This window comes from Rhipicephalus microplus, chromosome 5, assembly GCF_043290135.1.
Source record: "Rhipicephalus microplus isolate Deutch F79 chromosome 5, USDA_Rmic, whole genome shotgun sequence".
NCBI lineage: Eukaryota > Metazoa > Arthropoda > Arachnida > Ixodida > Ixodidae > Rhipicephalus > Rhipicephalus microplus.
In genome coordinates, this window is record NC_134704.1 from 39,584,460 (window position 1) to 39,596,019 (window position 11,560).

Below are 11,560 nucleotides of genomic sequence, written 5' to 3' on the forward strand. Positions count from 1 at the left end.
TAGGCCCATGTGCTCAGATTTGGGTGCACGTTAATAAACCCCTGGTGGTCGAAATTGCGGGAACCCTAAACTACAGCGTCTCTCATAAGCATATGGTGGTTCTGGGACGTTAAACCCCACATATAAATCACTTCGAAATTGCGGCTTACGGGGATGATATTGTGATTAACACCACACAGCCGTTCAAGGCACCGGGCGTCACAGCAACGTGCCACCATCGTTAACATATAAAGTAAAAAAAACTTGCATTATCAGCCTCGATTCGTATCTGTGTCGAACACTGCATTACGTTAACCGCGGGGGCAGTGCTAGAACGCATGCGATCCAGCCTAACCAATCAGACTGTGCCATGACATCGAAAGAAGCGTATAAAAGCGCTCCCGTCCTGCACAATGGCCACACTCCTGAAACTGCACCTCAACGTGAAGAGTGGTATGTCGCGTTTTTTTTCCTATATATCTGCCTGTATGTTGACCCTTTGCGGATTTAATGAAAAGTGCAAAGCTCCTCGGCTTTTCTTGTGAAATACTTATTTCCTATGATTTGACCCTCCCGCAGGAACTCTGGTCTGCCACTATGCATTTTACTGTCATCTTCGCTGTCCTCGCCTTTTCAATGGCCGTGGAAGCTGTTCCGTCGGCTAGGACATTCGCTTCGTCGCAGCATTCGGCACACAGCATTCCTGCTCACAACCACAACTCTCATCAGCACATCTTCCCAGGCGTCCAGCAGAATACCGCTAACCACGGCCATCAAGTTCATGTTGAAGAAGACTCCTCCATTGCGGTTCTCGTCTGTCAAGTCGTCAAGGTTCCTGCTGGATCTCCTGTTCCTCAGCCAGCACCCGCAGTTCCAGCCACACCCCCAATAGCTGCCGGCTCACCCTCTATCCTAGTGTCTTCACAAGAGACTCTGTCAGACTTAACCACCCGCGTCAGGACCGCCATGGATAGCCTTGTGGAACCACTCGCCGCCGCCTTGCAGAATGCATCACTGTGGCTGAACCGTACGTCGCAGCAACATCTGCATCAGCAGCACCAACACATGTCGGTGCAGCATGAGCACGCTGGACATAACCACCAGCATGCTACTCATAATCACCACTCTCATCAGCACATGCATGGCAGCCAGGTCAACCAGGACGGAGCACACGCCCATCAGCCCCAGCATGATGGGCACGCTAGCCAGCACACCCACCCTGCCCACTCTGCTCAAAGCCATCAAACCCAGCAAGCTGTTCCTGCACCGGCCGTGCCGATGACCGTAGTCTCCGTTCCTGTCATGATTCCAGCTGTACACGCTGGTTCCTTTCCCCTCGTGAACCTTTCCGCCGTCGTTCCTGCAAGCATGAATGTGTCTTCACTACAGTTTACTGGTCCTGTCCGCACTGCCACTTCCCTGGAAGGCGCTTCTGCTGCAACGGTTCCTGGTTCCATCATCATTGGCCGTAGTGGCGACCAACCCACGACCTTGAGCCCAGCCACCCCGGTAACTCTGCCGTCGCGTGGGCACTCCTCCGCAGCAGTTTCTCGCAAGTTTAGCGTCCGACAAGTCGCTACTCCTCCACCTATTATTCACGTACCAGTGTGTCCTGACTTCTGCTGCCGCCGGTAATGTTGCCGCATTGCTCAGCGTTTCGACAAGCGGCACAATCCCCGAACTGAGCCTACTTTTATAGCTATTTTCAGGAGCATAGGCCAATTTATAAGTTTGTCACTTTAAGAGCTCGATGAATGACTTTTTAGGCTGACAGATCGTGCATGTATTTGAATTGGCAATAAAGAGATCACTTTTATGCATGTGAGTTGTTCCACTTCCTCTGTGCTCATGCATCGTTGTTGGTGTTCGCCCTACTGCGGTGCCACTAGGGCCCCATTATTCGCCCGCTAGTTTGATTCGCGGCACCTCCCTCAAAATTTCTCGGTTGCGCTGCTTCACACGCAACTGTGACTTTCATGCAGTAGACCTTAAGAGTGCTTGACAGCTTCGACTACTCTAGCTGCAATGTCGGTTCTTCTGCAGACAGTGAAACAAGACACGCGTGTAACTTCGATTTGTGAAAGCCATCGTTTCTGCACGGCATCTGAAATGAAATAGTGCCGCCGGATGGGACATCATGAGTGTTCACTTTTAATCACACTTTCCCGTTGCTTTAAATCTACTTCACTGAGAAACCCTAATGATTTGGCAGATACGATTCCAGTGTTCCTGTAAGCCTCACCTAGCAGAATTCACTGATTGTTTATTTCATTCGGCATAGCTACGGATGGAGCGCCAGCCTGATAGGGACAGTTTGAATGACATCAGTTTACTATGCAAAAGCGGCAGTATCTCGCCTTAACATGACAGCGTGGAAACTCTGCAGTCGATAAGCGCCTAGACGTCAAAACATGAACATTTAGTCTACCGATTTAGTGCATATTTGAATTAATTTCCAATATTCACATCGTAATTCATGGCAGTCGGTTTGTTTGAAATCGTGCATGCTATTGCTGCAATGAGCTCTATAAAGTTAAACTATTAAAGGCAGTTCGAAAGTCTACTGTAAATAAAAAATAAGCTATCATGTGAATCAGCGCAATACAAAAAAAAATCGCCAAGCAGGACCAGCATCTGAAGGGAAAATTGGGTGAGTTGATGCACTTCCATCTAAAACGAATATTAGCGCGACGTAAACAGAGATGGGAGTCGCAGCACCGTAGTTTCTTTTCTTTCCTGTCCTGTCTACGTCACGCTAATATTCGTTTAAGGTAGGAACATGCCCAGCGCTAGCATTTTTCGGTCTTCCCTGTCTTCGTGTTATCCAGCTGTTTTCTAGCACAACTATGTGTACGATGTTTGTACGCTTTGTAAGTCAACTTCGCTCTTTATATTCAGAGGTTTAGCGTGGCGAAATGATTGACATCTAAAGCACGCTGTACAGGCAACATTCGTAGCCCACGGGGTTAGGAATTAAACGCGGTTCTCCGTGCATGCAAATGGCAACTCCCCGACGTCTACGTTACCCAGACGGCAAAGGGCTTCAAAGCCTATAAAGCGGTGTTTCATTCAAAACGGTGTCTCGTCGCCTCTTCCATGCATTCGTTTTATGTGCAGCTGTTCCTATATCGCATGGCATTGACAGTGAGTTATGCGGGCGTGAACGAATTTGCTATATCGGAAAGAAACGACGAATGAGGTGGCACAGCATACGTCCAAATAAGCTTTGCATGTAGCGGGAAACATAAAACGTTTATGCTGTTCGATAACCCTCAGGGTGGTCGCATTTCAAAGAAGGGGAAATGCATATGACCCGTTCACTGTGCGATGTCAGCGCATGTGGAAGCACGCCAGACTGTCGAAATTGAAGCTTTGCAACATGGCATGCCTTATAATCATTTCGTCGTTCAGTCACGTATAGAAAGCAGGAAGAAAATATGAGAGTAGTCGGCGAGGTTAACCTGGCAAATAACCGGCTAACCACGTATGCGCGTGCCTGTTTGTGCTGCAGCTATACTGCAGTATAAAAAGAATCGCAGCATATCCACGCATTGAATGATCATCTTTAGGCGAATCGCCAGAGGTTCATCGGTAAAACCGTGAATATTCCGTGAATCTTGCACTGTACATCATCAAAGACGACTGTCCATAAGTCCGTCTATCCATCTATCCATCCATCCATCCATCCATCCGTCTGTCTGTCTGTCTGTCTGTCTGTCTGTCTGTCTGTCTGTCTGTCTGTCTGTCTGTCTGTCTGTCTGTCTGTCTGTCTGTCTGTCTGTCTGCCTGTCTGTCTGTCTGTCTGTCTGTTTGTCTGTCCCCTACACATCGGAGTGAAACGAGCGCCGTAGCGCCATCACCATCTAGTGAGCACTCCGAGTAATAGGAGGGGCTAAGACAGACAACTACAACGTTAGGAAAGCCTACGCCATAAGGAGCTTTGTTCCTAAAAGCTGGACACTGTGAATTCCAAAGTGCGTTCGGTGAACGTCAGTGCCCATTGACACGGGAGGACGAAGTTCTTTTTTTTTTTTTAAGTGGCGTTGCACGGGGTCGGTCATAGTGGAACTTGATGCGCGCACCTTCATTCCTGCATTAGTGGGGCACGCTAGGCATAGAGACGCTATGCAAACAACGCACGGGTGCTGTACAGCTCGACATGAGACATGACCGGCTTCCGTTGGTGCACCTCGGCTGCCACCTGCATGATGCCAGGGCACGGACGGAGACAAGAACGGACGGATGGAAGTGAGACTGAGACATTAAAGGCTTTCGCCTTAAAATGTGTAGGGCGTGTGGCGAGGTGGGAGTTTCAAAATAGATAGCAACGGACAGGAAATTTCAGTTAACCCACGCGTGCTGACTGGAAGATAAGTTGTGAAGAGAAAGAGCGAATTAACTTTTAAAAAGAATTACTGATAGAGACTAACCTGAGTGGGGGTTTTCATTGAGGGATTGCCTGATTACAACTCATCGCCGGGCCTGGTCCACTTAGATGCCAGTTCCTGTGTTAAGACTTGTATGGTAGGAGTCTCGCACATTCCCATCGTCTTGTGTACCTTCTCGAGCTCTTGAAATGCTGCTAAATAATCTGTCAAGAAATTTATATTTGAAACTTGCTGCAACTAAAAACATTGATATGCTTTCAATATGCCTTCTGAAACGAAGCAGTGTGAGGCTGAATTCAAGCATACAAATGTATTTTGAAAAGAGCGCTCAGATGACTTGCCGATCGTCCTTTTCGCCTAAGGGGTTCTTCGCACTGATGGTTACGTAAGGCATGCCGGGCTTCAACCTGCAAGGAAAGTAATTAGAAGTCCATTGCTATAGGTAGATGGTGGCTTGACATAAGTTAAGCACCATAAATCTGTGAACTTATGTGCCTATTTCTCCTTATTTCAAGGCCGGGTAGTGGTTGTACTTTACTGAATAGGGACTTTTTGTCTGCGCATGTATTTCACAGTAATAATGAAACATATTTTCGTCCTGTATTTTAAAACTACAAAATAACGTTGTTGTTTATTTCTATATTACTCTTTTCAATTTATCCGTTAAAGCGACTGTCTTGGGCATGATTGTGAAATGTAGTAAATATTATAAAAGCTCCTTCTGTGTTCTAGGCCTTATAGAACGAGTAATATTTTGTCAATACCTCTTCCTCTTTCCTTCTACTTTAAGCACGAACTATGGTGCCGCGTTTGATTGTAAACGCTTCGAAAAGCGGATTGTATGTCTTGCGAACGAGAGCAGGTAATAATATAATCACCTGTATATAGAAGCTGTCAAGGCATTTATTTCATGCTGGTGGGAGAGTCGATCGTTAGCTTGATCAACGGGTCAATTCAATTCGATAGCGAAAGCTTCTATGAGCAGTGCCCGGTAAAGGTAGACTTACTAGATTTGTCATCCACTATATAACTCATTCCTCTTCGCTACAAAACAAACAAGTGAACGAGTAAATGTACTTTTCCAATTGACTCGAGTTTCTTCAAATGCTCTCTAGCAGCCAGACATTTGTCAAGCTGCTAAATATCAGCTTTTTGCTCCTGTTCTGATGTTCATGATATTTTTCTAATAAATGCAAAATAAAACTTATTAGTTGATTTAAAAAACCTGTTTTGAATAACATCTATCACTTACTTCGCTAAATCAGTGCATTATGAAAGAAAAAAAAAGGCAGATCCCACGTACAGTGGGAATCGATGGTAGGCGAAGCGTGAATGAGGAAGGTTGATATGTCACTCTAAAATCAGCAATATCCCGCGAGTTGGAGGTAAATGATGCCGTGCATGATTTACGTGTCATGATTATCATGTTTGGATGTGTCGTTTACCTTCTTCATCTATTCACGTCACGTGATACCAAATTTAGTATATGTGGAGATGCGAAACTGCCCGAGCACTTTATGAGCGTGGTATGTTGTCATTTTCCTTATTGACAAGCTTGTGAGCATTATCATGTTAGCACCAGTCATATACTTTCGTCATCCATTGATGTGACGTAACCCTAGATTTTGTATATGTGGACTTAGCGAAACAGCCACGAACGCATCATGAAGGGCCCAATATACTCCAATGTAGCGTTGACGTGCGCGCACGCTGCGCTCAGTGACGCTGCGTTAGCAAAGAGCGAGCACTATTCAGTCTGACGCCAGGAGCGACCGGCGCTACCAGCGTCCACGGCGCGGTCCGACGGCAACCGGCGCGAAATGCAACATGCTGCATTTCATGCTGATGCGTTACCCAGACAACCCTGCGTCTCCCTCTTTTCGTGACGGAGGGACGCAGGCGCGCTGAAACGCGCATGCGTCAAAGCAATGCAGCGCGGTGTGCGCCCTCGAGATATGGCAAGATCAGCGACTGGCCTGGCAACGCTGGCGTTGCGGGACGAAACGATTTCCTGGGAGCACGCGCACCGCGTCACGTCGAAATGTATTGGCACCTAGACTGTGGTAAGTAGTCATGTTCTCACATAACACGCATCTCTTTATTATCATATTTGCACCGGTCACATACCTTCGTCATCCATTTACGTCCCGTAATACCAAATTTGGTATATATGTGTGACGCTAGCGAAACAGCCATGGGCGCATCATGAGCATGGCATGTAGTTAGGTTGTTACATGGCAAGCATGTCATTGCTATGTGGGGTTTAACGTCCCAAAACCACCATATGACTGTGAGAGACGCCGTAGTGAAGGGCTCCGGAAATTTCGACCACCTAAGGTTCTTTAACTTGCACCCAAATCTGAGCACACGGGCCTACAACATTTCCGCCTCCATCAGAAATGCAGCCGCCGCAGCCGGGATATGAACCCGTGACCTGAAGGTCAGCAGCCGAGTACCTTAGTCACGACACGCATGTCATGATTTTCATGTTAGCGTCAGTCACTTGTGATCGGACTGCAATCATGTCATACCATGGATACAGTTTTGCAACATGCCATGTGAACGAAACCACCGCGACGCTGCAGGACTCTGAAATGTAAGTCACGACATTCATGATATACATGTCATGATTTTCATGTTATGACTAGTCAAATAGGTTCTTCATACAGTCATCTTATGCTATACCAAGTTTGCTATCGATACCATTAGCGAAACGGACAGCAGAGCTTAATGACGTAGGCGGATAGATAGATAGATAGATAGATAGATAGATAGATAGATAGATAGATAGATAGATAGATAGATAGATAGATAGATAGATAGATAGATAGATAGATAGATAGATACGCTCAAGCTCGCCGAAGTTCGCTAAGAAATGCTTCGCATTTTAAAAAACGATATAAGAGAAAAACGACGCTGTGCTGTGAGAGAAAATTATTTTATATTTGAAAACTTATTCTACTAAGTATCGTGTCACGCAGCCATGATATATCAAACAAGCATGTTATAGTTGTGCGTTCCGGTTTGATTTCTAACTAATTGACATTTTTTTCCCTCCACGTGCACACGTATACTGAATCACGCTAGCATTTCCCGTTAATTTCGGCCACTTGAATTGCAGCCCGCGAAGCGATAAGACAATAAAAATCACTACTTTGTGCTAGCCGCCTTGACGTCACAGCCACGTGCCACCATGGCGTGTAAACACGAAAAAGACGACATGTTATTTATCGACCCCAACCTGTATCAGTATCCAACACTACGTCACGTAAAACGTGATAGCAATGCTTGAAAACTTGTGATCCACTCTAACCAATCACATTGCGCCATGACATCAGAAGAAGCGTATAAAACCGCTGCCGTCCTACACGATAGCTACACTCCTGAAACTTCACCACCAGAGAAAGAGCGGTACGTCTCGTTGTGTCATTTTTTTTTATCTTCTGCTTTGTGTCTTGGCGTCTGTTCTGAAAAAGTGAATAAGTGGTTCGCTTTTCATACACAGTTACCTATTTTCTATGCTTTGATTTGCACGCAGGAGCTCCGGTCTGCCACTATGCATTTTACTACCGTGTTCGCTGTCCTCGCCTTGTCAACGGCCGTGCAAGCTGTACCCTCGGCCAGGACATTCGCTTCGTCTCAGCATTCGGCACACAGCATTCTTGCTCATAACCACAACTCTCATCAGCACATCTTCCCAGGCGTCCAGCAGAATACCGCTGACCACGGCCATCAGGTTCATGTTGAGGACGACTCCTCGGTCGCGGTTCTCGTCTGTCAAGTCGTCAAGGTTCCTGCTGGGCGGCCTGTTCCGCAGTCAGCACCCGCAGTTCCAGCCACGCCCCCAATAGCTGCGGGCTCGCCTTCAATCGTGGTGTCTTCACAGGAGACCCTCTCAAACCTAACCACCCGCGTCAGGGCTGCCATGGACAGCCTTGTGGAACCACTCGCCGCAGCCTTGCAGAACGCGTCGCTGTGGCTGAATCGTACGTCGCATCTGCCTCAGCAGCACCAACACATGGCGGCCCAGCATGAGAACGCTGGACATCACCACCAGCATGCTACTCATAACCACCACTCCCATCAGCACATGCATAGCACCCAGGTCACCCAGGCAGGAGCACATGTACATCAACACCAGCATGGTGGGCACGCTAACCAGCACCCCCGTAACGAGCCCACCCACCATGCTCACTCTGCTCAAGGCCATCAAACCCAGCCTGCTGTTCCCGCACAGGCCGTCCCGATGACCATTGTCTCCGTTCCTGTCATGATCCCAGCTGTGCACGCTGGTTCCTTTCCCCTCGTGAACCTTTCCGCCGTCGTTCCTGCAGGCATGGATGTGTCTTCACTACCGTTTACTGGTACTGTCCGCAATGCCACTTCCGTGGAAGGTGCTTCCGCTGAAACGGTTCCTGGTACGAACATCGTAGGCCGCAGTGGTGACCCTCCCACGACCGTGAGCGCAGCCACCCCCGTAACTCTGCCGTCGCGTGGGTCCTCCTCCGCGGCTGTTTCTCACAAGTTTCACGCCAGACAAGTCGCTACTCCTCCACCTATTATTCACGTACCAGTGTGCCCTGACTTCTGCTGCCGCCGCTAATGTTGCCGCATTGCCGGGGGCTTCGACAAGCCACTTATCTGAAGACACACTTCACGGCACGATGCCTGAGCTGAGCCTACGTTTATAGCTATTTTCAGGAGCATAGGCCCATTTATATATGTATTGCCACTTCATTTGAGGGCTGAATGAGTTTTTAGGCTGACAGATCGTGCATGTATTTGAATCGGCAATAAAGAGACCACTTTTATACCTGTGACTTGTTCATCAGAGTTCGTGCCTCGTCGTTGGTGTTGGCCCTATTGTGGGGCTACTAGGGCTTCATTATTTCGCCAGCCAGTTTAATTCACGGCGCTTCCCTCAAGATTTCTTCGTTGCACTACCTTGCACGCATCTGTGACGTCCATGCGGAATTTTGCAAGGCGTTTGCATCAAACTGTGCATCAGAGCAAAGTTTGTTGCAGCGTTCTTTACTGAAAGGTGTCTAATATCATGAAGTCGAAGTACTATGCATTTCCACTTTCCGTCAGGCTTCCCCATTGTTGAACGTCTACTGCACTGAGGCACACCCGTGATTTGGCAGATGCGATTCCAGCGGTCATAGCAAGTCCGACTAGAAGAACTGATTTACTTCAACATAACTGGGCATTCAGTGCCAGCCCGATTGGAATTGTTTTGTTGACATCGGTGTAACGCGAAAAACTGGCAGGAGTTAATGTACGTGAGTTGTGTAATGGAAGCGTGACAATTGGGCAGTTCATCAATGCCTTCACTTCACAGTATAAACCTTCAATCTAAATAGGTAGAGCGGGTTATTCTAATTACTTACAGCAAAGTTTACTTCGGGAAGCAATACATTTTGCTGCGCCTCGAAAATTGAACTTTGCCTAGTGTGCGATTACACGTAGGTTCAGTTATGAGTGCTTTCATTTGGTTACGCTAATATTGTTTTTCTTCCTGTTCACATATAGCCGGTAATATATAGCAGTCGTTTTGTTTCAAATCGCGCTATATATTGCCTCCTGAAGCTCTATAAGTTTCACTGCTAAGGGCAACTCGAAAGTCTACTGTAAAAAAGTTAAGCTATAGTGAAAATAAGCACGACACAATAGACAAACCACAAAAAAACTAGCATTGTTATTTGCTCTTTCTTGTCTGTTTTAACGCGCTGTTTCCTAGTATGAATATAGGTAACAAGTTAGTATACACTTTGTAAGTCTAATTGCATGTAGCGCGTAGACAGGATAGCCCTTGGTCATTAATGGTAACTAACTGGATTCCCAGAGAAGGCAAGCGAGTAAGGGGGAGACAGAAGGTTAGGTGGGCAGATGAGATTAAGAAATTAGTGCGTATAAAATGGCAGCAGCAAGCACAGGACCGAGTTAACTGGTGGAACATGGGAGAGGCCTTTGTCTTGCAGTTGACGTAGTCAGGCTGTTGATAATGATGATGATGTAAGTCTAATTTGCTGTTTATATTAGGGGGCTTTGCGTAGCAAAAAATTGGCTTATAACAACAGGCTTTCTGATGAGAATCATGATAGTCTTGAATAAAGCAACACTGAGGTAAAAAATTAATATTGTTTCCTTCAGTTCAGCACCTATCACTAAAATGATTTAGTGCATTATATATGCGTATGTTATGGAGGGTACGATACTAGTGCGAGATTCGAGGTGGGTTTGAATATAGGTAAATAAATAGTAATCGTAAGAGCACATGCATTGCTGCAATCGGGGGCGCTAAGATTTTTTCACTGCGTGCCGCAGTACGCAATCGTAGTTCTTTTCGTACGTGTGGTCCTGTTAATGAAATAATTAATGTCGATAAGTGATATGAATGGGTTGGCCAACTTGAGAAGGCCTTATGCTTGGAAATACTAGAACTTGCATGCAAGTGACTAATCTTTGCGGGGAAAAGTTTTCGAATGATGCACTAGGGCGTGTAGTGCTCAAAAGAAGGCTCCACGACAGAAAACGAGTTATGTACGCAGAACGGCACGTGTTTTAAGACCAGGATTTCAGCTTCTTCACATAAGAATAGTGCTTGGGAGCAACTTTTTCACATAAGAATAGTGCTTGGGAGCCAGTCTGCATATATCTGCCCAACGCCCTCTCATTTCGCCGGAAGTGATCCGAAGGATGTATACCCACGGCTGTGCATCAATAGCAGCGTTGTGAAGTCCACTCGAAGTCCTTGCTTTAGAGTGAGCATTGAAATTTCAATATGGCGCAAATTCATGCGGTTTTCGAAAGGAGACCCTACCGGAACTCCTTGGATTGCCCTTTTGGAAAGAAGGTCCTCATGGAAAATGAGCGCGCGCCGCTACGAGTGGGGTGCCTAACACGGCCTTCGTGCTATATCGCTGGTAATGCTGAGAAGCCGCTGACATTTATATAAATAGCTCGCCGTTTGCACGTTGAACGATGAGCGTTTTTATTGCTCAGTGATTAATGCGGCGTGCTGGGGAGCGAGAGCTCCTTCGTTCGATTCTGCGAACCGGAAGCATACTTTTAAATTATTTTGCTTGGAAGCTTTAATGAATATATAAATACATATGCATATACTCCAATATTACGGTGGTGGCAAAAACCAGCCGATGGTGTACATATGATTGTTATCGGAATAGTTGAAT

General features: G+C 46.6%; 2 protein-coding genes across 2 annotated transcripts; both read left to right on the forward strand.

Moving 5' to 3' along the window:
• The first annotated feature begins 297 nt into the window (after positions 1 to 297).
• LOC119173906 (uncharacterized) lies at positions 298 to 1,799 on the forward strand. Its single transcript, XM_037424689.2, has 2 exons — positions 298 to 432; positions 559 to 1,799. The coding sequence occupies exon 2, from the start codon at positions 577 to 579 to the stop codon at positions 1,612 to 1,614; it is 1,038 nt and encodes a 345-aa protein (XP_037280586.2). The 5' UTR covers positions 298 to 432; positions 559 to 576; the 3' UTR covers positions 1,615 to 1,799.
• A 5,841-nt stretch (positions 1,800 to 7,640) lies between these two features.
• Positions 7,641 to 9,187, forward strand: LOC119173464 (uncharacterized). The gene is made up of 2 exons (XM_037424278.2): positions 7,641 to 7,778; positions 7,906 to 9,187. The coding sequence occupies exon 2, from the start codon at positions 7,924 to 7,926 to the stop codon at positions 8,968 to 8,970; it is 1,047 nt and encodes a 348-aa protein (XP_037280175.2). The 5' UTR covers positions 7,641 to 7,778; positions 7,906 to 7,923; the 3' UTR covers positions 8,971 to 9,187.
• The last annotated feature ends 2,373 nt before the right edge of the window (positions 9,188 to 11,560 follow it).